This window comes from Balaenoptera borealis (assembly GCF_965194805.1).
Source record: "Balaenoptera borealis genome assembly, chromosome: 5".
NCBI classification, from domain to species: Eukaryota; Metazoa; Chordata; class Mammalia; order Artiodactyla; family Balaenopteridae; genus Balaenoptera; species Balaenoptera borealis.
This window is the reverse complement of record NC_138862.1, coordinates 82,476,474-82,499,536: the sequence shown is the minus strand read 5'-3', so window position 1 is coordinate 82,499,536 and position 23,063 is coordinate 82,476,474. Positions and strand designations below refer to the sequence as shown.

General features: G+C 39.1%; 1 protein-coding gene across 5 annotated transcripts in view; it reads left to right on the top strand.

Annotated features, from left to right (window-relative positions):
- Window positions 1-23,063, top strand: part of VPS8 (VPS8 subunit of CORVET complex) — a 287,700-nt gene that overhangs the window by 227,265 nt on the left and 37,372 nt on the right. For 4 of the 5 annotated variants that reach the window (XM_082392935.1, XM_082392936.1, XM_082392933.1 and 1 more), the window contains exon 45: window positions 2,861-2,914. The exons of the other annotated variant lie outside the window; for it this stretch is intronic. In XM_082392935.1, the coding sequence (XP_082249061.1) occupies window positions 2,861-2,914 (54 nt within the window). The remainder of the gene's footprint in view (window positions 1-2,860; window positions 2,915-23,063) is intronic. 5 annotated transcript variants of the gene reach the window in all.

Sequence of the window (23,063 nt, the reverse complement as noted above, 5' to 3'; positions counted from 1 at the left end):
AGTTCATCGTTGCCTTATTTTAAGAAACTGCCACAGCCACCCCAGCCTTCAGCAGCCACCACCTGATCAGTCAGCAGCCATCACCATGGAGGCAAGACCCTCCACCAGCCAAAAAATTATGACTTGCTGAAGGCTCACATGATAGTTAGCACTTTTTAGCAATAATGTATTTTTTAATTAAGGTATGTACATTGTTTCTTTAGACACAATGCTCCTTAATAGACTACAGTATAGTGTAAACAACTTTTTTATACATCGGGAAACCAGAAAGTTTGTGTGACTTGCTTTATTGCAGTATTCACTTTAATGCAGTGGTCTGGAACTGAATTCGTAATATCTCTGAGGTATACCTGTACTTGAAAAGAATATGTATGTATTCTGCCTTTGTTGGGTGGAGGGTTCTGTCAATGTCCATATTCTATATCCTTCCTTTTTTAGTTTTTAAATTGAGATGTAATTGACATATGATATTGTGTAGTTTGAGGTGTTCCATGTGTTGGTTTGATACATTTATGTATTGCAGTATGATTACCACGATAGCCTTAGCTAACACCTTTATCATGTCAATAATTATCATTTCTTTTTTTGTGTAGAGAACAGTGAAGATCTAGTCTCTTAGCACCTTTGAAGTTTATGATACAGTATTGTTGACTGTGATCACTATGTTGTACCTTACATCTTCAGAACTTATTTCTCTACTAGTTGCAAGGTTATATACCCTTAAACAGCATCCCCCCAACTACCCCCATCTCGCAGCCCCTGGTAACCACCATTCTACTCTGTTTTTACGAGTTCAGTTTTTCTAAATTCCACATATGAGTGCTGCATACAGCATTTGTCCTTCTCTGTCTGATTTCTCTCACTTAGCATCCTTGAGGATGTCCTCAAGGTCCATCCATGTTGTTGCAGATGGCAAGATTTCCTTCTTTTATGGGTGAATAATATTTCTGTGTGTGTGTGTGTGTGTGTGTGTGTGTGTGTGTGTCTGTGTATATATTATCACATCTTCTTTATCTGTTCATCTTCTGATGGGTGCTTAGGTTGTTTCCATATCTTGGCTATTCTAAATAATGCTGCACTGAACACTGGTGGGCAGATATCTCTTCAAGATACTGATTTCAATTCCTTCTGGTATATACCCAGCTGTGGGATTGCTGGATGATATGGTAGTTCAGTTTTTTAAATTTTTTGAGGAACCGCCATATTGTTTTCCATAATAGCTGTACCCATCTACATTCCCACCAACAATATGTAAGGTTTCCCTTTCTCTACATCCTCACTAACATTTGTTATCTCTTGTCTTTTTTTTAATAAAAGCCATCCTAACTGGTGTGAGGTGATACATCATTGTAGTTGTGATTTGCCTTTCCCTGATAAGTGATGTTGAGCATCTTTTCATGTACCTGTTATTCTTTTGTATATCTTCTTTGGAAAAATGTCTGTTCAGATCCTTTGCCCATTTTTTAAATTGAGTATATCCTTTCTAATCTTCATATTTGTTCTTTCATTTTTGAGAGCGATATGGAAATCTCTGACTGTAAAATCTGTTTTTCCTTGCATTTCTATCAGTTTTATGTACTTTTTAAAATTACTATTTATTGGAGTATAGTTGCTTTACAATGTTGTGTTACTTTCTTCTGTACAGCAAAGTGAATCAGTTATATGTATACATATATCCCCTCTTTTTTGGATTTCCTTCCCATTTAGTTCACCACAGAGCATTGAGTAGAGTTCCCTGTGCTATACAGTAGGTTCTCATTCGTTATCTATTTTATACATAGTAGTGTATATATGTCAATCCCAATCTCCCAATTCATCCCACTCCCTCCTTCCCCCCTTGGTATCCGTAAGTTTGTTCTCTACATCTGTGTCTCTATTTCTGCTTTGCAAATAAGTTCACCTGTACCATTTTCTAGATTCCACATATGAGTGATATTATACGGTATTTGTTTTTCTCTTTCTGACTTACTTCACTCTGTATGACAGTCTCTAGGTCCATCCACATCTCTGCAAATGGCACAATTTCGTTCCTTTTTATGGCTGAGTAATATATGTACCACATCTTCTTTATCTATTCCTCTGTTGATGGACACTTAGGATTAAGCTATTAGATGTGTAGACGTTTAGGATTGTTACGTCCTCCTGATGAATTGATTCCTTTATCATTATGCAATAATATATCCCTGGCAATAGTCTTTGCTCTGAAATCTAGTACTATCATGGTATATTTTTCCAGTCTTTTTGCTTTTAATCTATTTGTGCCTTTATATTTAAAGTATGTTTCTTGCAGGCAGCTTGTAGTTGGGTCTTGCTCTTTTATCTGACAGTCTCTTTCAACCTTTCCTATATTTGAAGATCTTCCTATACCATCAGTCTTCTCTTCTTAGGGCTAAACATCCTTTTATTATGGTTTGGCTGATCCTTTTTCTAAATCCTTCTATTATTAGCAAACGCTTGTGCATGTTTTGCTTAAAAGGGACATTAGATCAGAAGGGATACTCTGAGTTGGTCTGTGCAAGACATGCTACTACATATCGTGTCAGTTGATTTCCATTGTCCACAGAGATCTGTGTCTATTAGGTTCCTCACCATTTGGCTGAAACCAATTTGGACCATCTTTTCTACTTTTCTTACCCTAATCACGTTTTTTTCTTGGCTAACTACTGACTTTTTGATCTCCAGAGAAACTTCAAAGGGACTTAACAAAAAAATCTATTCATTGCTCCCCTGAAAATGTCTGTTTTATCTCAGTTACATGAATTCTAGTTGAATTATTTTAAGTATGGGTCAAATAAAGCTAGCCTATAACTAAGAAGATATCAAAAGGTTTACCTTTTTTTTTTTTTTTTTTTTTTTTTAGGTAAAAATGTCCCCATCCTGTCATCCATCCAAAGGGGATCCTGCTGTTAAGAAGGTGAGTGAGTTTTAACGGCAAAAAGCCGACTTCCTCCTTCTGTGTATTTAGTCTCCTCTGTTGAACCATGTTCTCAAAATGAGTGATTTTAAATCATTTTAATGCGTCAAAGTTTCTTTCTGATTGGATGCCTTAAAGAGGTGTCACCAGGACTTGTTGGCTCTTCCAGAGAAGCCAAATGAGGGTTTGGGTCTAGCATCAGTCTCCTGGCAACTAGGGACTTTCATTGTTCTAGAATTCCCGTCCTCTCTACCAGATGGGCATCCTGGTATCAGTGAGTGGTAGCAGATGAAAGGTATTCTAAGGATGAAAGGTACATAGTTTTTCTTAACAATGTACTTTCCCTCCAGATAGCTGTTCCTAAAGAAAACTGGTCTGAGGTATTAACATTTCAGCACATACCAGCTAAGTAAGACCTCAATAAATACTTGTGTGATAGAACTCTTATCTAGGCCATTTCAACCCTTGAATGTAACCTCTGTGGCACAGATAGGTTGTTTGTCTTTCAAGTAATTCTCAGATGATGTCAAAAGAACCACTAAAATCCTTTTCTTTATCCAACTGCAACAGTGCAGTTGAAATATAGCAAACAGATTGACATTTTTGCTATGTTTTCTTTTACCATTTTTATTTCTCTGATAGTTGACTTGTCCCTGGTTGTAGGTGTGCTTTCCTTACCCTTTTTTATGATTTCAGCCAGCATCCGTGTTGGGGAAGGATTGTAGAACAAAAATAACACCTTGCTGGCTCTGTTGACTAACAGCAGGTTCTAGCTTCAAAGCGGTGTGCCAAAAATGGGTCCCTTTTCTCTGCCTTCAGAATCCCCTTTTCAAAGGAAAAAAAGAATAGAAACGAAACATGTTGTCTGAAAAGCCCTATAACGTGCTGCACGTGAAAACCTCTTTCACTCTTGTCAAGACAGCAAGGGCAGGCGAGACCACAGTGGTGATTGTTGCCGCTCAGAACCATCACACTGTAACATGAGGAGCTGGAAAGGGCGTCAACCACTTAGTCGCACTCAGTAAACAAAGGAGGAAACTGGAATCCTGAGGGAAATTTTTTACCTCTCTCAAATGTTCCATAGGACACACTTCTACCATAGAGGTTAAAAACACGTGCTTTGGATTCAGTGATTGACTCATCTACTTTATCTGAATAACCTTGAGTAAGTCAGCCTCTCTGTTTCCTCCTCTATAAAGTGATGATGCTCCTCTCAGAATTGCCCTAAAGATTAAATGAGAAACAATTTAAGTGCCTAACACTGTGTTTGACACATATTAAGTACTCAGTAAATTATAACACAAGTACTCAGCTGTTACTGAAACTAGTATTAAAACACAAGTCTCCCAGCTCCTAGTCAGATGTCCTTTCATCTGTCCTTTATTATGCTACTTATATACTATTGTCCATTTAGCAAGTATTTCTTTATACTAGATAGTGAGCTAAGAAGCAGACTACAGAGATTAAAAATACAATCCCTGTTCTCAAGGATCTCAGCATTTAATTGGAAAGGTAGACAGATTGCACTGACAGTTACCAGACTACTTGACACCTGCCATGCAGGGTGCACAGGGTGCTGCAGGAGTGTGGGGGAGAGGCCCGGTTTTGAAATGACTAAGCTCCTTTAGTACAACTCTTACATTCTTTATGGTAGAGAGTCCAGTGAAGAAACTTAAGAAATGGTTAGCTGCTCCCCTACAACTTTGTTACTAGATTGTAATGAAAGCAAATCCTACCATACTTAAAGACGTTTATTAAATTAAGATCGCGAAAACATTTTATCCAGTCGACATATCATGAATACCTTTTATTTTAGCAATGAGGGTCCATTTCTAATATTTACCATTCTGATTAATAAGACATTGATTTCACCAATGGAAAATTTTTCTGCTGTCTTTTGAGCTAATGAGCAGAGTCTTAGGTGTCGGTCAATATATGAACAGCTTTTAGGAGCTGCCTTTGGAAATTCATGTGAGCTGCAGTTTCTGAAATGTGGATTCTTGTTTAGAGCCACTGACCACCCCTGACTTGAAGCCTAAACTTAATAGCACATACTTAATATTGCACTGTTTATGGTGTGTAGAATAACTTTAAAATATATATCATAACAGGTGCCTCTCCCAAACTAAGAGGTCAAGGAAGGCTTCCCAGTAGTAAAGCTTGATCTAGCCTGGAAACACAAGGCAAAAGGTATTCCAGGCAGACATGGGTAAGCAAGGAAATGGAGGCAGTTCTGTTTTTCTTAAGTATGGGATCTTGCAGAAGCCTGGTGAAGTAAATGGGAGTCCAGATCACAGAGCCCCAGTCTGTGAAGTTTGCTTTTTATCTCAAGGATAAGTGTTTCCATCAAACATGAGATTAGAGGCAGAAAGACCAATTAGAAGAAAAAAGGTCCTAAGCCTATGCTGTGTTAATAGAATGAGAAGGTGAGATAGATTTAAGTCTTAGCCTTTTTATTCTCCCCACAAACCTTTTTGACACTGTGAGTTAGGTGTCCTTCCTTTTTTGAGCTCTCAGAGTACCTGAACTAGTCCCTACAAACACACTTATCTGGCTGTGTTGAAATTGCCTCTTTGCTTTTACGTGTCCCCCATTAGACTCTCTGCCTCTTAAGGGCAGGGCCCGTAGCAGTTCTGTTTCCTGTTGTCTATCTAAGTGTAGAACAAAGTATGCAGTCACTCAGTAGTTGTTGCGTGAATGAGAGAGACATGGAAGAGATTCCGTAGGACTTCGTAGTTGTTTATGGGAAGTGAGGAGAAAAAAGAAGTTTCTGCTGAATAACTGGAGAAAGAACAAATGAAGCATCATTGCTGTTCTGGGCTTGTATTCCCAGCATGGTCAGTTCCTGACTGTTTAAGCTCTATCAGCAATACTCCAAGTGAGATCAGTGTGAAGCTTAGCATCTCACTGTTCCTTCCCTAGTTGGATATGTATATTTGTGTGTATGTGTTTATGTGTGCATATATATATGCATCTACATATATATTCTGGTTGTCATCCTGGAGCTACAGTCCCTCTTCCCAAAGTTGCACTGACAGATGGAAGCACCAAGAGTGTCTGTTGAACAGTGTGACTGCCAAAGTGACATGTGTAAGAAACACAAAAGAGCAGCAGTGTTCTTGATTTGAGCCAAAGATTCTCTGTTGACCAATAACTGAAGAGAGTGTTCAGTGACTCTACTGCATATTGGCCCTGTGAAGAGCTCTACTCAAGTGCCGAGGAGTCAGGAGCCGTGTTCTGTAGGTCCTGCTAGCTCGGGATAGGCGGCTCATGTAGAAGTCACTCTCCTACTCTGCTGCCATGTCAGGGCCTGGCAGACTCCATGAGCATTTTGTATTTGTGATATTTTTTCAGAAAGCTCTGGATTAGAAATACTTATATGTAATAATATATCTATAGCATTTAAAATTTGTATATCATATTTATCTTTTGTATAAAATATTTCTTCTTAATGGGCTCTAACTGATAACTTCAATAAAAAAGTAGGAAGACACATATGCTTCCCTAGGATTTCTTCAGTGTTTGATCGTAGATGACTAGAAATTTGAAAATTAGAAGCATTTTCCTTAGATAGAAATTGTCCTAAAGTCTGTTGCACTAAACTCCCTAGCATAGATCCAAATAGGAGGTGCTGAAGTGTTTGAGGTGGATTAAAGGAGTTTAGAGGGTTAGTTGAAGGCAGCAACAAAAACGTCTCAGCTATGATGCAGCACTTCTTGACTACTGTAGAAACACCAACCAGGAACTTGTGTGGCAAAGTTGGCATTGTTACATGCATAATAATCAGAGAAAGCAGTTTTCTCTTATTCTTGATCACAAAAGCATGGTTACACTCTCTGAGCCATCCCCTGTTTTAGAGGAGCCTTCTCTGCTGTTGTGTTTGTGGAAGCCTGAGGGGCCAGGTGTTCTGGCTGGTAGAATCCACTGTAAGGGGTACAGTTAATGTTCTTCTCAGAATGACTTCTTCCAGTTAGGGAGAAGGTACTGAGAGTGGCATAGTGGGAAGCCTTTCTAATAGTTCTGGGTAATTCAGTAAATATTCAACAAGCCTCTAAGGTGCCAGGACTTGGAGGAACAAAGGTCAGTGAAATATAGTTCTTGCAGAAGGAAAAGACCTACAAAAACAAACCCAAAACAATGAAGAAAATGGTAATAGGAACATACATATCGATAATTATCTTAAATGTAAATGGATTAAATGCTCCAACCAAAAGACATAGACTGGCTGAATGGATACAAAAACAAGACCCATATATATATGCTGTCTACAAGAGACTCACTTCAGACCTAGGGACACATACAAACTGAAAATGAGGGGATGGAAAAAGATAGTCCATGAAAATGAAAATCAAAAGAAACCTGGAGTAGCAATTCTCATATCAGACAAAATAGACTTTAAAATAAAGACTATTACAGGAGACAAAGAAGGACACTACATAATGATCAAAGGATCAATCCAAGAAGAAGATATAACAATTGTAAATATTTATGCACCCAACATAGGAGCACCTCAGTACATCAGGCAAATGCTAACAGCCATAACAGGGGAAATCAACAATAACACTATAATAGTAGGGGACTTTAACACCCCACTTTCACCAATGGACAGATCATCCAAAATGAAAATAAATAAGGAAAAACAAGCTTTAAATGACACATTAAACAAGATGGACTTAATTGATATTTATAGGACATTCCATCCAAAACCAACAGAATACACTTTCTTCTCAAGTGCTCATGGAACATTCTCCAGGATAGATCACTTATTGGGTCACAAGTAAATTTAAGAAAATTGAAATCATATCAGGTATCTTTTCTGACCACAACGCTATGAGACTAGATATCAATTACAGGAAAAAACTGTAAAAAATACAAACACATGGAGGCTAAACAATCCACTACTAAATAACCAAGAGATCACTGAAGAAATCAAAGAGGAAATTAAAAAAATACCTAGAAACAAATGACAATGAAAACACGATGACGCAAAACCTATGGGATGCAGCAAAAGCAGTTCTAAGAGGGAAATTTATAGCAATACAATCCTACCTCATGAAACAAAAGTCTCAAATAAACGACCTAACCTTACACCTAAAGCAATTAGAGAAAGAACCAAAAAAACCCCAAGTTAGCAGAAGGAAAGAAATCATAAAGATCAGATCAGAAATAAATGAAAGAGAAATAAAGGAAATGATAACAAAGATCAATAAAACTAAAAGCTGGTTCTTTGAGAAGATAAACAAAATTGATAAAACGTTAGCCAGACAACAAGAAAGAAAGGGAGAAGATTCAAATCAACAGAATTAGAAATGAAAGAGGAGAACTAACAACTGACACTGCAGAAATACAAAGGATCATGAGAGATTACTACAAGCAACTATATGCCAATAAAATGGACAACATGGAAGAAATGGACAAATTCTTAGAAAAGTACAACCTTCTGAGTCTGAACCAGGAAGAAATAGAAAATATAAACAGACCAGTCCCAAGCACTGAAATTGAAACTGTGATTAAAAATCTTCCAACAAACAAAAGCCAGGACCAGATGGTTTCACAGGTGAATGCTGTCAAACATTTAGAGAAGAGCTAACACCTGTCCTTCTCAAACTCTTCCAAAAAATTTCACAATTTGTATGGAAACACAAAAGACCCCGAATAGCCAAAGCAATCTTGAGAAAGAAAAATGGAGTTGGAGCAATCAGGCTCCCTGACTTTGGACTACACTACAAAGCTACAGTAATCAAGACAGTATGGTACCGGCCCAAAAACAGAAATATAGATCAATGGAACAGGATTGAAATCCCAGAGACAAACCCACGCAACTATGGTCACCTTATCTTTGATAAAGCAGACAAGAATATACAATGGAGAAAAGACAGCCTCTTCAATAAGTGGTTCTGGGAAAACTGGACAGCTACCTGTAAAAGAATGAAATTAGAACACTCCCTAACACCATATACAAAAATAAACTCAAAACGGATTAAAGACCTAAATGTAAGGCCAGACACTGTAAAACTCTTAGAGGGAAACATAGGCAGAACACTCTATGACATAAATCACAGCAAGATCCTTTTGACCCACCTCCTAGAGAAATGGAAATAAAAACAAAAATAAACAAATGGGATCTAATGAAATTTGAAACCTTTTGCACAGCAAAAGAAACCATAAACAAGATGAAAACACAACCCTCAGAATGGGAAAAAATATTTGCAAATGAAGCAACGGACAAAGGATTAATCTCCAAAATACATAAACAGCTCATGCAGCTCAATATCAAAAAAATGAACAACCCAGTCCAAAAATGAGCAGAAGACCTAAATAGACATTTCTCCAAAGAAGATATATAGATTGCCAACAAACACATGAAAGGATGCTCAACATCACTAATCATTAGAGATTTGCAAATCAAAACCACAGTGAGGTATCACCTCACACCAGTCAGAATGGCCATCATCAAAAAATCTACAATAATAAATGCTGGAGAAGGTGTGGAGAAAAGGGAACCCTCTTGCACTGTTGGTGGGAATGTAAACTGATACAGCCACTATGGAGAACAGTATGGAGGTTCCTTAAAAAACTAAAAATAGAACTACCATACGACCCAGCAATCCCACTACTGGGCATATACCCTGAGCAAACCATAATTCAAAAAGAGTCATATACCACAATGTTCATTGCAGCACTGTTTACAATAGCCAGGACATGGAAACAACCTAAGTGTCCATCAACAGATAAATGGATAAAGAAGATGTGGCACATATATACAATGGAATATTATTCAGCCATAAAAAGAAATGAAATTGAGTTATTTGTAGTGACCTAGAGTCTGTCATACAGAGTGAAGTAAGTCAGAAAGAGAAAAACAAATACCATATGCTAACACATATATATGGAATCTAAAAAGAAAAAAAGGTTCTGAAGAACCTAGGAGCAGGACAGGAATAAAGACACAGATGTAGAGAACGGACTTGAGGACATGGGGTGGGGAAAGGGTAAGCTGGGACGGAGTGACAGAGTGGCATTGACATATATACACTGCCCAATGTAAAACAGATAGCTAGTGGGGAGCAGCTGCATAGCACAGGGAGATCAGCTCAGTGCTTTGTGACCACCTAGAGGGGTGGGATAGGGAGGGTGGGAGGGAGCTGCAAGAGGGAGGGGATATGGGAATATATGTATATGTATAGCTGATACATTTTGTTATAGAGCAGAAACTAACACAACATTGTAAAGTAATTATACTCCAATAAAGGTATTTACAAAAAAAGAAAATGGAAAAAGAAAATTTCTCCAGTTGTCTACCAGTGAGATCTCCCAGTGCTCTTGGAAATTCTTTGTAGTAGCTTAGCAAGGAACTTCTCAGTAAGTCTAAGTTAGTTCCATGGAAGAAGAGGCTGATATCAACTCCTGGACTCTGGGAGCTCCATATTCTAGTGAAACCATTTCCTCATGTTGGGAACTTCCAGTATTGCATAGTTGCATAGATCATTCCTACCTAACCTACACACTATAAATATGTACAGCCTTATCAGTAGCAAAGGGCCCCTCTCTACTGCACATAGGCCAGGCACTTAGAGGTCGACTATGCACAACCTAAATCGTGAGATTATAAGAGTTACGGGGAATACATGCATTCTATTATTTCTCTGATGTAAATTGTTCACTCAATAAACTGTATTTTATATCCTAAAAAAAAAAAAAAAAATATATATATATATATATATAGTTCTTGCTCTCAGCACACTTAAAAGTTAATGGTGACTGAACTGGTGGACTTAATAGCCAAGCTTTCCAGAAATTGGTGCATAGCTTCTCAAATATTCAAGTTTAATACCAGAATTTAGAGCTGATTCTTTTTTTCCCAAGTGTTCCGGTGAGGCAAAATTTTTATAGCTGGTTCCCAGTTTTGCCACTCATGTCAGGAATGTAGTTGACTGTACTTGCTTATGATTTTTATTGAATTATGGAGTGGGAGGGTTTGGGGTTTTTTTGAGGGAAAAAGCCCCATAGAGCCACTGTTTCCATAGCAACAGAAAAGCTGGCTGCAGTGTCTCAACTGACCAGCCCAAGAATGGCTGGTTGATAATTTCACAAAAGTCAAGGGAACACAAAAGGAGAAAGCACTGAGAGATAGATGCAACATTTTCTAGATGTTGTGTGATGTTGGCTTAAGTAAAGATTCATTTGCCTTTTTTTATTTAACTGAAGTGTAGTTGGTGTACAATATAGTGATTCACAATTTTTAAAGGTTATACTCCATGTATAGTTATTATAAAATATTGGCTATGTTCCCTCTGTTGTACATTGTATCCTTATAGCTTATCTTATATGTAATAGTTTGTACCTCCCACTTTCCCTACCCTTATATTGCCTCTCCCCCTTTCCCTCTCCCCAGTGGTAACCACTAGTTTGTTCTCTATATCTGTGAGTCTGTTTCTTTTTTGTTATATTCACTAGTTTGTTGTGTTTTTTAGAGTCCACATATAAGTGATGTCATACAGTATTTGTCTTTCTCTGTCTGACTTATTTCACTTAGTATAATACCCTCCAAGTCCATCCATGTTGCTGCAAGTAGCAAATTTTCATTCTTTTTTATGGCTGAATAGTATTCCATTGTATGTTTATACATCTTCTTTATCCATACATCTGTTGATGGACACTTAGGTTGCTTCCAATTGTTTCTTGGCAACTGTAAATTATAGTACTATGAACATTGGGGTGCATGTATCTTTTCAAATTCGTGTTGTGGGGGGTTTTTTGGATATATACTCAGGAGTGGAATTTCTGGGTTATATGGTAATTCTATTTTTACTTTAATGAGAAACCTCCATACTGTTTTCCACAGTGACTGCACCAATTTACATTCCCACCAACAGTGTACGAGGTTTCCCTTTTCTCTACATATTCACCAACATTTATTATTTGTGTTCTTTTTGATGATAGCCATTCTGACAGGTGTGAGGTGATATCTCATTGTGGTTTTGATTTGCATTTTCCTCATAGTTAGTTAGCAGTGTTGAGCATCTTTTCATGTGCCTATTGGCCATCTGCATTTTCTCTTTGGAAAAATGTCTCTTCAGGTCTTCTGACCATTTTTTAATTGGGTTGTTTGTTTTTGATGTTGAGTTATATGAGCTGTTTATTTATTTTGGATATTAACCCTTATCAGTCATATCATTTGCAAATATTTTCTCCCCTTCAGTAGATTGTCTTTCATTTTGTTGATGGTTTCCTTCACTGTGCAAAAGCTTTTAAGTTGAATTAGGTCCCATTTGTTTACTTTTGCTTTTATTTCCATTACTCTAGGAGACAGATCCAAAAAAATATTGCTACAATTTATGTCAAAGAGTGTTCTGCCTATGTCTTCCTCTAGGAGTTTTATGGGTTTGGGTCTTACATTTAGGTCTTTAATCCATTTTGAGTTTAATTTGTGTACGGTGTTAGAGAATGTTCTAATTTCATTCTTTTACATGTAGCTGTCCAGTTTTCCTAGCACCACTTTGTCTTTTCTCCAGCATATATTCTTGCATCCTTTGTTGTAGATTATTGACCATAAATGTGTGGGTTTATTTTTGAGCTCTCTGTTCTGTTCCATTGATCTGTGTGTCTCTTTTTGTGCCAGTACCATACTGTTTTGATTACTGAAACTTTGTAGTATACTCTGAAGTCAGGGAGTCATCTGCCTTTTTATGTCTCACCCTTAACTCCTGCAAAGGTGCAATTCCTCATGAACAACAAACTGGTAGCCCTTGATGATTGTATGCTGCCTCTTTCCTTAGAGTATTTGTCTTAGTAGGACTTAGATGCACATTATATCCAGATGTGATTTCCATGCCTCAATTGATTTAACAAAAAGCAACCAGAGGACATGATTTGATCTTTGTTTTTGCACAGGCATGGTAGAAGATCTCAGCATGCCAGGTACCTCTTTATGCTGATGTGAAGAAGCTGACATGCAGTTGCCTTCAGACATCTGAAGGGTGCTGATTTGGAAGTAGAGGCATTCTTAGTAGTTCAGAGGACAGAACTGGTACCTGTGGGTAACTGCTATGTAGATGGAGATGTTGGCTTAGTATGAGAATTTTCTAACATTACCCATTATCAGAGGCGTGCCGTGAGGGGCAGGGTGTCTGTCTCTCAGAGCTGCTGCAGAGGGATTCCTGCCATGGGTGAGAGGTTGGATTGGTTGATTTTTAGACCTTTTGAAGGTTAAGATCTTCTGAGTCTACAGTTGTATTAAACAAGTGGCATGTTTGTTGATGTGCTGAATGATTTTAGTTAGACCCTAACCCCCAGTCTGAATTAATAGAATATGTTGTCTATCAAAGAAAAACAAATCTGGACTTAGGTAAGAAGAAGACTTCATTCAAAAGAATTATTGCAATAAGGGGAGGGAGGTATTACAATAGAGGGGAAGAGGCTATTCCATAGGGAGAACAATTTGACCAAAGGATCTGCAAGTGTCTCAAGATCAGGCAGAACGGAAATTTCTTTTATAGGGGCAGGTAAACAAGGCTAGAAAGAACCAGATATGGGGGAATAGATGGCAGAATCAGACAGTGATCAGGAAATGTCTTTCCTTGATGTCAGCTGATTCTCAGGAAACATCATTAAGGAGAGGTTATATGCTGGCTTGGGCTGAGGGTGGGTCAGAGGCTTGGGAGAAGGAGACAAGCTTAGGTAACATTTGGTCATCAGTTAGCAAGCATTTTCTTTTTTTTTTTTAAACATCTTTATTGAAGTATAATTGCCTTACAATAGTGTGTTAGCTTCTGCTTTATAACAAAGTGAATCAGTTATACATATACAATATGTTCCCATTTCTCTTCCCTCTTGCATCTCCCTCCCTCCCACCCTCCCCATCCCACCCCTCTAGGTGGTCACAAAGCACCGAGCTGATCTCCCTGTGCTATGCGGCTGCTTCCCACTAGCTAGCTATTTTACATTTGGTAGTGTATATATGTCCATGACACTCTCTTACCCTGTCACATCTCACCCCACCCCCTCCCCATATCCTCAAGTCCATTCTCTAGTAGGTCTGTGTCTTTATTCCCGTCTTGCCACTAGGTTCTTCATGGCCTTTTTTTTTTTTTTTTTTCCTTAGATTCCGTATATATGTGTTAGCATACTGTATTTGTTTTTCTCTTTCTGACTTACTTCACTCTGTATGACAGACTCTAACTCCATCCACCTCATTACAAATACCTCCATTTCATTTCTTTTTATGGCTGAGTAATATTCCATTGTATATATGTGCCACATCTTCTTTATCCATTCGTCTGTCGATGGACATTTAGGTTGCTTCCAGGTCCTGGCTATTGTAAATAGAGCTGCAATGAACATTGTGGTACATGACACTTTTTGACCTATGGTTTTCTCAGGGTATATGCCCAGTAGTGGGATTGCTGGGTCGTATGGTAGTTCTATTTGTAGATTTTTAAGGAACCTCCATACTGTTCTCCATAGTGGCTGTATCAATTTACATTCCCACCAACAGTGCAAGAGTGTTCCCTTTCCTCCACACCCTCTCCAGCATTTATTGTTTCTAGATTTTTTGATGATGGCCATTCTGATCGGTGTGAGATGATATCTCATTGTAGTTTTGATTTGCATTTCTCTAATGATTAATGATGTTGAGCATTCTTTCATGTGTCTGTAGGCCATCTGTATATCTTCTTTGGAGAAATGTCTATTTAGGTCTTCTGCCCATTTTTGGATTGGGTTGTTCGTTTTTTTGTTATTGAGCTGCATGAGCTGCTTGTAAATCTTGGAGATTAATCCTTTGTCAGTTGCTTCATTTGCAAATATTTTCTCCCTTTCTAAGGGTTGTCTTTTGGTCTTGTTTATGGTTTCCTTTGCTGTGCAAAAGCTTTTAAGTTTCATTAGGTCCCATTTGTTTATTTGTGTTCTTATTTCCATTTCTCTGGGAGCTGGGTCAAAAAGAATCTTGCTGTGATGTATGTCATAGAGTGTTCTGCCTATGTTTTCCTCTAAGAGTTTGATAGTGTCTGGCCTTACACTTAGGTCTTTAATCCATTTGGAGTTTATTTTTGTGTATGGTGTCAGGGAGTGTTCTAATTTCATACTTTTACATGTATCTGTCCAATTTTCCCAGCACCACTTATTGAAGAGGCTGTCTTTTCTCCACTGTATATGCTTGCCTCCTTTATCAAAGATAAGGTGACCATATGTGTGTGGGTTTATCTCTGGGCTTTCTATCCTGTTCCATTGATCTATATTTCTGTTTTTGTGCCAGTACCAAACTGTCTTGATTACTGAAGCTTTGTAGTATAGTCTGAAGTCAGGGAGCCTGATTCCCCCAGCTCCATTTTTCGTTCTCAAGATTGCTTTGGCTATTCGGGGTCTTTTGTGTTTCCATACAAATTGTGAAATTTTTTGTTCTAGTTCTGTGAAAAATGCCAGTGGTAGTTTGATAGGGATTGCATTGAATCTATAGATTGCTTTGGGTAGTAGAGTCATTTTCACAATGTTGATTCTTCCAATCCAGGAACATGGTATATCTCTCCATCTATTTGTATCATCTTTAATTTCTTTCATCAGTGTCTTATAATTTTCTGCATACAGGTCTTTTGTCTCCTTAGGTAGGTTTATTCCTAGATATCTTATTCTTTTTGTTGCAATGGTAAACGGGAGTGTTTTCTTAATTTCACTTTCAGATTTTTCGTCATTAGTGTATAGAAATGCAAGCGATTTCTGTGCATTAATTTTGTATCCTGCTACTTTACCAAATTCATTGATTAGCTCTAGGAGTTTTCTGGTAGCCTCTTTAGGATTCTCTATGTATAGTATCATGTCATCTGCAAATAGTGACAGCTTTACTTCTTCTTTTCCGATTTGGATTCCTTTTATTTCTTTGTCTTCTCTGATTGCTGTGGCTAACACTTCCAAAACTATGTTGAATAATAGTGGTGAGAGTGGGCAACCTTGTCTTGTTCCTGATCTTAGTGGAAATGGTTTCAGTTTTTCACCATTGAGGACAATGTTGGCTGTGGGTTTGTCATATATGGCCTTTATTATGTTGAGGAAAGTTCCCTCTATGCCTACTTTCTGCAGGGCTTTTATCATAAATGGGTGTTGAATTTTGTCAAAAGCTTTCTCTGCATCTATTGAGATGATCATATGGTTTTTCTCCTTCAATTTGTTAATATGGTGTATCACATTGATTGATTTGCGTATATTGAAGAATCCTTGCATTCCTGGGATAAACCCCACTTGATCATGGTGTATGATCCTTTTAATGTGCTGTTGGATTCTGTTTGTGAGTATTTTGTTGAGGATTTTTGCATCTATGTTCATCAGTGATATTGGCCTGTAGTTTTCTTTCTTTGTGACATCTTTGTCTGGTTTTGGTATCAGGGTGATGGTGGCCTCGTAGAATGAGTTTGGGAGTGTTCCTCCCTCTGCAATATTTTGGAAGAGTTTGAGAAGGATAGGTGTTAACTCTTCTCTAAATGTTTGATAGAATTCACCTGTGAAGCCATCTGGTCCTGGGCTTTTGTTTGTTGGAAGGTTTTTAATCACAGTTTCAATTTCAGTGCTTGTGATTGGTCTGTTCATATTTTCTATTTCTTCCTGGTTCAGTCTCAGCAGGTTGTGCATTTCTAAGAATCTGTCCATTTCTTCCAGGTTGTCCATTTTATTGGCATAGAGTTGCTTGTAGTAATCTCTCATGATCTTTTGTATTTCTGCAGTGTCAGTGGTTATTTCTCCTTTTTCATTTCTAATTCTATTGATCTGAGTCTTCTCCCTTTTTCTCTTGATGAGTCTGGCTAATGGTTTATCAATTTTGTTTATCTTCTCAAAGAACCAGCTTTTAGTTTCATTGATTTTTGCTATTGTTTCCTTCATTTCTTTTTCATTTATTTCTGACCTGATCTTTATAATTTCTTTCCTTCTGCTGGCTTTGGGGTTTTTTTGTTCTTCTTTCTCTAATTGCTTTAGGTGCAAGGTTAGGTTGTTTATTCGAGATGTTTCCTGTTTCTTGAGGTAGGCTTGTATTGCTATAAACTTCCCTCTTAGCACTGCTTTTGCTGCGTCCCATAGGTTTTGGGTCGTCGTATCTCCATTGTCATTTATTTCTAGGTATTTTTTGATTTCCCCTTTGATTTCTTCAGTAATCACTTCATTATTAAGTAATGTATTGTGTAGCCTCCATGTGTTTGTATTTTTTACAGATCTTTTCCTGTAATTGATATCTAGTCTCATAGCGTTGTGGTCGGAAAAGATACTTGATACGATTTCAATTTTCTTAAATTTACCAAGGTTTGATTTGTGACCCAAGATATGATCTATCCTGGAGAATGTTCCATGAGCACTTGAGAAAAATGTGTATTCTGTTGTTTTTGGGTGGAATGTCCTATAAATATCAATTAAGTCCATCTTGTTTAATGTATCATTTAAAGCTTGTGTTTCCTTATTTATTTTCATTTTGGATGATCTGTCCATTGGTGAAAGTGGGGTGTTAAAGTCCCCTACTATGATTGTGTTGCTGTCGATTTCCCCTTTTATGGCTGTTAGTACTTGCCTTATGTATTGAGGTGCTCCTATGTTGGGTGCATAAATATTTACAATTGTTATACCTTCCTCTTGGATCGATCCCTTGATCATTATATAGTGTCCTTCTTTGTCTCTTGTAATAGTCTTTATTTTAAAGTCTATTTTGTCTGATATGAGAATTGCTACTCCAGCTTTCTTTTGATTTCCATTTGCATGGAATATCTTTTTCCATCCCCTCACTTTCAGTCTGTATGTGTCTCTAGGTCTGAAGTGGGTCTCTTGTAGACAGCATATATATGGGTCTTGTTTTTGTATCCATTCAGCCAGCCTGTGTCTTTTGGTGGGAGCATTTAATCCATTTACATTCAAGGTAATTATCGATATGTATGTTCCTATTCCCATTTTCTTAAATGTTTTGGGTTTGTTATTGTAGGTGTTTTCTTTCTCTTGTGTTTCTTGCCTAGAGAAGTTCCTTTAGCATTTGTTGTAAAGCTGGTTTGGTAGTGCTGAACTCTCTCAGCTTTTGCTTGTCTGTAAAGGTTTTAATTTCTCCATCACATTTGAATGAGATCCTTGCTGGGTAGAGTAATCTTGGTTGTAGGTTCTTCTCCTTCATCACTTTAAGTATATCCTGCCACTCCCTTCTGGCTTGCAGAGTTTCTGCTGAAAGATCAGATGTTAACCTTATGGGGATTCCCTTGTGTGTTATTTGTTTTTTTTCCCTTGCTGCCTTTAATATGTTTTCCTTATATTTAATTTTTGACAGTTTGATTAATATGTGTCTTGGCGTGTTTCTCCTTGGGTTTATCCTGTATGGGACTCTCTGTGCTTCCAGGACTTGATTAACTATTTCCTTTCCCATATTAGGGAAGTTTTCAACTATAATCTCTTCAAATATTTTCTCAGTCCCTTTCTTTTTCTCTTCTTCTTCTGGGACCCCTATAATTCGAATGTTGGTGTGTTTAATGTTGTCCCAGAGGTCTCTGAGACTGTCCTCAGTTCTTTTCATTCTTTTTTCTTTATCCTGCTCTGCAGTAGTTATTTCCACCATTTTATCTTCCAGGTCACTTATCCTTTCTTCTGCCTCAGTTATTCTGCTATTGATCCCATCTAGAGTATTTTTAATTTCATTTATTGTGTTTTTCATCATTGCTTGATTCCTCTTTAGTTCTTCTACGTCCTTGTTAAATGCTTCTTGCATTTTGTCTATTCTATTTCCAAGATTTTGGATCATCCTTACTATCATTATTCTGAATTCTTTTTCAGGTAGACTACCTATTTCCTCTTCATTTGTTAAGTCTAGTGTGTTTTGACCCTGCTCCTTCATCTGCTGTGTGTTTTTCTGTCGTCTCATTTTGCTTATCTTACTGTGTTTGGGGTCTCCTTATCACAGGTTGCAGGTTTGTAGTTCCTGTTGTTTTTGGTATCTGTCCCCAGTGGCTAAGGTTGGTTCAGTGGGTTGTGTAGGCTTCCTGGTGGAGGGAACTAGTGCCTGTGTTCTGGTGGATGAGGCTGGATCTTGTCTTTCTGGTGGGCACGTCCACGTCTGGTGGTGTATTTTGGGGTGTCTGTGGCCTTATTATGATTTTAGGCAGCCTCTCTGCTAATGGATGAGGCTGTGTTCCTGTCTTGCTAGTTGTTTGGCATAGGGTGTTCAGCACTGTAGCTTGCTGGTCATTGAGTGATGCTGGGTCTTGATGTTGAGATGGAGATCTCTAAGAGATTTTTGCCGTTTAGTATTACGTGGAGCTGGGAGGCCTCTTGTGGACCAGTGTCCTGAAGTCGGCTCTCCCACCTCCGAGGTACGGCCCTGATGCCTGGCTGAAGCACCAAGAGCCTTTCGTCCACACGGCTCAGAGTAAAAGGGAGAAAAAATAGAAAGAAAGAAAGAAAGGAAGGAAGGAAGGAAGGAAGGAAGGAAGGAAGGAAGGAAGGAAGGAAAGAAAGAAAGAAAGGAAAGAAAGAAAGAAGCTATAATATAGTGAAGTAAAATAAAGCTATTGTAAAGCAAAGCTATACAGACAAAATCTCCCCCAGAAGCATATACATATACACTCACAAAAAAAAAAGGAAAAGGGGAAAAATTAATATATCCTGCTCCCAAAGTCCACCTCCTGAATTTGGGATGATTCGTTGTCTATTCAGGTATTCAACAGATGCAGGCACATCAAGTTGTTTGTGGAGTTTTAATCCGCTTCTTCTGAGGCTGCTGGGACAGATTTCCCCTCCTCTTCTCTGTTCGCACAGCTCCTGGGGATCAGCTTTGGATTTGGACCCGCCTCTGCGTGTAGGTCGCCTGAGGGTGTCTGTTCCCCGCCCAGACAGGACGGGGTTAAAGGAGCAGCTGCTTCGGGGGCTCTGGCTCACTCAGGCCGTGGGGAGGGAGGGGTACAGAGGAGGCGGGGCGAGCCTGCGGCGTCAGAGGCCGGCGTGACGTTGCAGCAGCCTGAGGCGCGCAGTGCGTTCTCCCGGGGAAGTTGTCCCCGGATCACGGGACCCTGGCAGTGGCGGGCTGCACGGCTCCCGGGAGGGGCGGTGTGGAGAGTGACCTGTGCTCGCACACAGGCTTCTTGGCGGCGGCAGCAGCAGCCCCAGCGTCTCACGCCCGTCTCTGGGGTCCGCGCTGATCTCCGCGGCTCGCGCCAGTTTCTGGAGTTCATTTAGGCGGCGCTCTGAATCCCCTCTCCTTGCGCGCCGCGAAACAAAGAGGCAAGAAAAAGTCTCTTGCCTCTTCGGCAGCTGCAGACTTTTTCCCGGTCTCCCTCCCAGCCAGCTGTGGTGCGCTAACCCCTTCAGGCTGTGTTCACGCCGCCAACCCCAGTCCTCTCCCTGCGATCCGACCGAAGCTGAGCCTCAGCTCCCAGCCCCGCCCGCCCCGGCGGGGGAGCAGACAAGCCTCTCGGGCTGGTGAGTGCTGGTCAGCACCGAGCCTCCGTGCGGGAGTCTCTCCGCTTTGCCCTCCGCACCCCTGTGGCTGCGCTCTCCTCCATGGCTCCGAAGCTTCCCCCCTCCGCCACCCGCAGTCTCTGCCCGCGAAGGGGCTCCTAGTGTGTGGAAATCTTTCCTCCTTCACAGCTCCCTCCCACTGGTGCAGGTGCCGTCCCTATTCTTTTGTCTCTGTTATTTCTTTTTTCTTTTGCCCTACCCAGGTACGGGGGGAGTTTCTTGCCTTTTGGGAGGTCTGACGTTTTCTGCCAGCGTTCAGTGGGTGTTCTGTAGGAGCAGTTCCACGTGTAGATGTATTTCTACTGTATCTGTGGGAAGGAAGGTGATCTCCGCGTCTTACTCTTCCGCCATCTTCTCTCCTCCCCCCAGCAAGCATTTTCTAATCAATCAGTGAGGACAAGCAGCTCAGCTTATCTTTTTTCACGCAAAGCATGGAAATTTGGTAGGTCTATGTCTGGCCTTTTCATAGGTAAGCATGGGGGCTAGGTGAGTCTTCCCTGAGTCTTATGGGGAGGCGTGGTTCTTTGCAGTAAGCTGTTTTCCAGAACAGGTTGGGAGATTTTTTTTAACTGTGCAGTTTTCCAAGAGCTCAGGTAAAGTTTAATATGGTCATGGATCTGGCTGTAGTTGTTATGTTCTTTCCTTATTCTTTTTCTTTTTTTTCTTTCTTTTAATTTTTGAATTTTATTTTATTTATTTTTTTATACAGCAGGTTATTAGTCATCCATTTTATACACATCAGCGTATACATGTCAATTCCAATCGCGCAATTCATCACACCACCATCTCCACCCCCCACAGCTTTCCCCCCTTGGTGTCCATAAGTTTGTTCTCTACATCTGTGTCTCGACTTCTGCCCTGCAAACCAGTTCATCTGTACGATTTTTCTAGGTTCCACATACATGCGTTAATATACGATATTTGTTTTTCTCTTTCTGACTTAACTTCACTCTGTATGACAGTCTCTAGATCCATCCACGTCTCAACAAATGACCCAATTTCGTTCCTTTTTATGGCTGAATAATATTCCATTGTATATATGTACCACATCTTTATCCATTCGTCTCTCGATGGGCATTTAGGTTGCTTCCATGACCTGGCTATTGTAAATAGTGCTGCAATGAACATTGGGGTGCATGTGTCTTTCTGAATTATGGTTTTCTCTGGGTATATGCCCAGTAGTGGGATTGCTGGATCATATGGTAATTCTGTTTTTAGTTTTTTAAGCAACCTCCGTACTGTTCTCCATAGTGGCTGTATCAATTTACATTCGCAACAACAGTGCAAGAGGGTTCCCTTTTCTCCACATGCTCTCCAGCATTGTTGTTTGTAGATTTTCTGATGATGCCCATTCTAACTGGTGTGAGATGATAGCTCACTGTAGTTTTGATTTGCATTTCTCTAATAATTAGTGATGTTGAGCAGCTTTTCTTATGCTTCTCGGCCATCTATATGTCTTCTTTGGAGAAATGTCTCTTTAGGTCTTCTGCCCATTTTTGGATTGGGGTGTTTGTTTCTTTAATATTGAGCTGCATGAGCTGTTTATATATTTTGGAGATTAATCCTTTGTCCGTTGACTCATTTGCAAATATTTTCTCCCATTCTGAGGGTTGTGTTTTCATCTTGTTTATGGTTTCCTTTGCTGTGCAAAAGCTTTGAAGTTTCATTAGATCCCATTTGTTTATTTTTGTTTTTATTTCCATTACTCTAGGAGGTGGATCAAAACAGATCTTGCTGTGATTTATGTCAAAGAGTGTTCTTCCTATGTTTTCCTCTAAGAGTTTTATAGTGTCCGGTCTTACATTTAGGTCTAGAATCCACTTTGAGTTTATTTTTGTGTATGGTGTTAGGGAGTGTTCTAATTTCATTCTTTTACATGTAGCTGTCCAGTTTTCCCAGCACCACTTATTGAAGAGACTGTTTTTTCTCCATTGTATATCCTTGCCTCCTTTGTCATAGATTAGTTGACCATAGGTGCATGGGTTTATCTCTGGGCTTTCTATCTTGTTCCATTGATCTGTGTTTCTGTTTTTGTGCCAGTACCATATTGTCTTGATTACTGTAGCTTTGTAGTATAGTCTGAAGTCAGGGAGTCTGAACCCTCCTGCTCCATTTTTTTCCCTCAAGACTGCTTTGGCTATTCGGGGTCTTTTGTGTCTCCATACAAATTTTAAGATTTTTTGTTCTAGTTCTGTAAAAAAAAATGCCATTGGTAATTTGATAGAGATTGCATTGAATCTGTAGATTGCTTTGGGTAGTATAGTCATTTTCACAATATTGATTCTTCCAATCCAAGAACATGGTATATCTCTCCATCTGTTGGTATCATCTCTAATTTCTTTCATCAGTGTCTTATAGTTTTCTGCATACAGGTCTTTTGTCTCCTGAGGTAGGTTTATTCCTAGGTATTTTATTCTTTTTGTTGCAGTGGTAAATGAGAGTGTTTCCTTAATTTCTCTTTCAGATTTTTCATCATTAGTGTATAGGAATGCAAGAGATTTCTGTGAATCAATTTTGTATCCTGCAACTTTACCAAATTCATTGATTAGCTCTATAGTTTTCTGGTGGCATCTTTAGGATTCTCTATGTATGTATCATGTTATCTGCAAACAGTGACAGTTTAACGTCTTCTTTTCCAATTTGTATTCCTTTTATTTCTTTTTCTTCTCTGATTGCCGTGGCTAGG